The sequence below is a fragment of the Montipora capricornis genome, chromosome 13 (assembly GCF_036669925.1).
Source record: "Montipora capricornis isolate CH-2021 chromosome 13, ASM3666992v2, whole genome shotgun sequence".
NCBI classification, from domain to species: domain Eukaryota; kingdom Metazoa; phylum Cnidaria; class Anthozoa; order Scleractinia; family Acroporidae; genus Montipora; species Montipora capricornis.
In genome coordinates, this window is record NC_090895.1 from 30588140 (window position 1) to 30593139 (window position 5000).

A 5000-nucleotide genomic window follows, 5' to 3' on the forward strand; every position below is an offset into this window, starting at 1 on the left:
TGCAATTTTATTCACAATGGGCATTTCTGCCTCTCCAGGACCTAAGCTGAAAAAAACAAAACAAAATGTAAATACATGTACCTACTACAAGACTATAGATCTTTTGAGGTTATAAACAATGGTGATCTTCATTGTACAATGCAAACAAATACAGTACCAAAAAAGTACGATTACTTAAAGAAATACTTCATGACTACCACACAAGACTTCACAATGAGAACTGACTCTCATAGAAAAATTCCATTATCAATAAAGAGTTGTCACGGGGTTCTGTACTACTCTATAAAACTGCAACTTTCAAGTTGACAAACTCATTCATGAATGAGTTCTTTCCCCATTTCAATAGCAGGCACACAAATATTATTTTGCAAAGATTTCTATCAGAACTTAATTTTTTCAAATTCTAAGCATGACAAGGTAATATGAACATGAAGGAACAGCTGGTGTCAACAGATGTGCTAGTCATCTCTAAAAATAAGAACGCTTTGTTGAATGCTGAAGTGTTTTCACTATACAGTTTTTACACATCAAGGCAATGTCTTTGTAGAATTGAAAGAAGAAATTTTTAAAAGAAACCATACATAGTCAAATAAATAAAGATCAAACCAAGCATTATGTATATATGTTTAAACATGTACTTGGGGCTTGATATCCCTTCCATAATACATTAATATTGAAATTATGTAAATATGCGTTAATTTTGTATTGCTCTGTTGAAGGTATACATGTACACAATTTTCATCATTTTTGTTCAACCCTTTGACGTCCAAACAGACTTAAACCGGCCAGACTTAGTATTTTACTCTGTCTAACGCCAGACGATTTTACTTGTCAATGGGTGAAATCAAATTATGACTTTTAAGTTCCCCTAATATAGACTTTTACCTTTTTGCAAATAATCCTAATGATTTTCTTTCACATGCAAAGAAGATCCAAATATATAGATCTCTTTTGCAAGCATCAATTAATTAGATGATAACACAAAGGTGTCTTGATGTTGAAGTGGAATGTTAGAGTAATAACGAAAATTCCACTGTCTCAAATTCACGGAACCTAAAACCCCTAAATATGGCTGGAAGATAGTACACATAAAGAAGAAGCAATATTGATCATGGGACTTATTCTCATCATCCTTTCAAATATAGATCTTCTGATCTTATGGATTGTTCAATCAATTTGTTCAAGAAAATAACATGGCATCTGACAGGATATGGTGATGTGGATCCACGTAATTCCCTAAAATCTACAACCTCCGCATAATTACGATATTTTCCACATAAAACAGAAGAAATGCCCGATATTTATGATAAAGCAGCTGCTTACCATCCTCACAAACATAAAAGCCAAAGAGATTGACTATTTTGAAATGCTTATTTTGCTGTACATGTGCATTGAAGAAAGCACGCCATTTTGTTCACAAGGTGAAAGGTTGTAAGCAGTTTCCATGCATTTTTGGGGGATGCCTGGACACTAGTTAAACTGTGTTGTAAATTATAATTTCATAACATACCATGGGCTCTACATATCCCAACAAGATATGAAAATTAAGATGCAAGTTATAGTCACAAATTTAATTGCATCATTTGTAATCATAGGGAAAATAGGAGCCTGCACCACATGTGGATCGCAGTCCAGCCAAATTACAATTTTGCTCAAGCTCTCCAAATTGAGACAAAATTCATGACAAGAAACAAAATAATTTTTTTTTACTTTATTTCTTTTAGCAAAAGTTGTGGCAAAATGCCAACTACTAACCCTTTTATTTCAATGGTGAAAGCTGGTGGCAAATTGGTGACTCCTCCAGATATTTGAATCGCAATGGAAAAAACTCGGCCGCAAATGCGACTGTATTGGTCACAATTTCAAGTCCTGATTTACCATAAGCATGTAAATACATTCAACAGGCCTAATTACTAGGAGTTTCAGTTTGAAAGTGTGTGCTGGCGTGGAAACTGGGAGCAGTGACTTGTATTTTTTTTAAACAGCTGCAAGTTTTTGAAGCAAGAGGGTACCGGAAATGTGCTTGAAAGTATTAAAAGAGCGAAGAAAGATGTGCATATTTCCAAAAAAAGCATGTCAGTTCATTTTTTGAATTTAAACATCTGTTCTTCTCAAATTTCTGGCCCCTTTCCAGCAAACGAGTTACCTTTTGAGAAATGCTGAGCGTACTTGAGCAAACCACAATTTAAGTTTATTGCCGTGCTTGAGAATAGACTGCGAGCAGTCTCATATTTTTCTTTAACATAGTAGAGCGTGCGATTGCGTGACACGCCTTGTTTTTACCACTAATTTGATTTCTACATAGAGAGGAATGGCGTGGGATTCCCAAACAGTGCTTCCTAATAGCAAGTGTTTACTCAATTGGCCAACTGAACACACTGGTTTGATTGATAAATGCTTGGCACAATGGCCGCTTGAACACACTGGTTCGATTCACAAAATGTTTGGCACAATGGCCCATTGAACACATTTGTTTGATTAACAAAATGTTTTGGGACGACTGAACGAACTGGTTCGCAAGAAAAAGGTTGATTGGAGTATTTGTTCTATGCTATAATGTTCATAGTGGAACACAGAAGAACGAAGCAAAAGCTAGAAATAACGTAGAAAATTCTCCTTACCTTTAAAGCTTGCCAGTCTCAAAGAAAAATCACCTGTCCGCTTTATCGAATACTTTCAGATGTGAGGCGGAAAGGATTCCAAACTAAACCTTTGCTCTCATGGCAAAATGGGAACTACATCACCGTGGCAGAATGGTTAAACACGCTTTCAGAATGCCAGAAAGCAGGGGAAAGTGTGGGTGTTCTGATTACCATAAGGGAGTTTGGAAATACTGAGGGGCATAAAATTAGATTCCTCGATCAGAGCTTAGTCCAGTATTTGTGGGGTATGCACTTTTGTGACAAAGAAGAAGAAAAACAACAAAGAGGAACTCGACTGGTTTTATGACGTGGTATGCCTGTGGCATCCAGGTAATTGACAAATAGATTCCATGTTGCCGTGTGTCTGTTCAGTATTAGATTACAGATGACGTCAAAATGTGGTAAGAACAAAAAAGTGGCACACAAGGCAATTGCCGAGTGAGGCGATAGCCGAGTGTGTCACTGGTGTTCTTACCACATCTTGACGTCTTCTGTGATCTATTACTGAACAGACGCACGGCAACATGGAATCTATTTGTTTTATATAATAAAGAATTAAACTTTATTCGCATAAAAGCTGATGGTGACGTCAATCGTGCGTCTGTCCTCTAATAGATCATAGGCAAGAACCAATCAAAATCTGTGAATAACTTGGGTTATTATACAATAAATTATAGAATCTGGGAGTCAATAATTTCTAACATGAAATTTAAGACTCAAAGAAGCGAAACGAGATGTTGCAAATTGCGACCACATACAGTTTCGAGTGATTTGAATTCCAGTGATCAATGGCGTTCTTTCTTTCCAAAAATCCACTAAAAGAACACATTTATTATCACCATTAGCACGATTTACGTCACAGGAAAAGATCACAATTCATCATTTAGAAGCAACACATGTATGTACAACCTACCCGGCCGCAGCGATTGACTGGGTTCCTTCTTGGGATAATCTATCTAAATTGTCCAAACCAGAAGGTAGTTTAGCCACTGGAGATTCACTCTGCTTTGTGGGTTCACTAACAAGACTCATTTTCGGCTCTGAATCCTTCTTTTTTGAAACCACATTTATTTCACTCTGTACAGAATTTTGTTCATTTGATTGCGATGCTGTCGATCTCACTGAAGAACCATGCGTTGGAATATCTAATGACGACGAGTCCGTATCACTTGTTATGTGATTTCCAACAGTACTGCTCGTAGTATTTATCCTTGCACTTGAATGAGAGTCTGATTTCTCCACGCTGTCTTTAGAAGAAAGGGTAGACACACAAGTCGAACTTGAAGCAGATACACTTGTGGACGATGACTGAGTAGATTCCACATCAGGAAAATCGTGACATTTCCATCGGCCACGTACATAAGATTCATCTCGTTGAAGTTTAACTACTTTGAATCTAGACCCACCATTGCCATTTGCAGTTCCATGTGGATCTGAAAATGGCCCAAGTTCAACTTGGACTTCAGGTTCGTCATCAACTATATCGCTTTCGTTCAAGTCGCCATCATATCCATTGCTATCGCCACGATTGCGGGCTTTAGTCTCGATGACACTGGTTATTTGAAAAGAACTTTTTTTCTTATGGCCCGGAATCGGAGCTAAGATATTTGAAGTTGGTTTAGGTTGAGTTGTAGACGCATGTTGTACGTTTGTAGCAGGAATAACAAACTGTACTTGAAGGGAGCGATCCGCCTCCTGGCCATGTGGAACGCTGGCTTGCTCGCGTTGATGTTGTTCGCTCATATCATTGTTGAGTCCCTCAGCCATCAATGAATTAGAAGGGATGAAATGAAGCCACGATATAGGCCAACAATCTCCATTTTGAAAATGCGGAGAAAAAGCTGCCTAAGCTCACATTTCACCCCAAAACAGCCCACAAAGTCACGATAAAATGGCGACCCACCACCATAACTCTTCCAGCAACCAACAGACATGACGTCCTATACTGTGACCGAGGCAGCCAATCAGTATCTTTGTGGCCACATTTGGCCCTAGCTCACCTCGAAGACTCTGTGAGCGCGGTCAGGTCTACTCCATGATACCAACTTTACCTTTATTTATTTGCATTATTCATCTCTCAGTGAAGTTATCAGGGTGCCGAATCTTTACGTCTACCTTTCAGTTTTGTACTTTATGAAGAGAATCTTTACAACAGAACATCAAATGTCAAGTTTATCTAGCATTTTTTTGGTAGCCCAGTATTTCGATAACTCGTCCCTCAACCGCACGGTAGACAACGAAGCATTTACCTCCCTTGCAAATATTTACTGTGCAGCTGGACTACCACGATAAAAGAGGAAAACATGACAAAAATAAATTTTAAAAAAAAACTGTTTTACAAACAAAATCGAAACAAAA

General features: G+C 37.9%; 1 protein-coding gene across 1 annotated transcript in view; it reads right to left on the bottom strand.

The window, feature by feature from the left end:
- LOC138030981 (uncharacterized) overlaps positions 1-4581 on the bottom strand; it is a 6873-nt gene extending 2292 nt beyond the window's left edge. Inside the window, exons 1-2 of the mRNA XM_068878842.1 lie at positions 3556-4581; positions 1-46 (exon numbers count right to left, since the gene is read on the bottom strand). The exon at positions 1-46 is cut by the window's left edge and continues 9 nt beyond it. Coding sequence (XP_068734943.1) covers positions 1-46; positions 3556-4409 — 900 coding nt within the window. The 5' untranslated portion in view covers positions 4410-4581. The remainder of the gene's footprint in view (positions 47-3555) is intronic.
- Between the last annotated feature and the right edge of the window lie 419 nt (positions 4582-5000).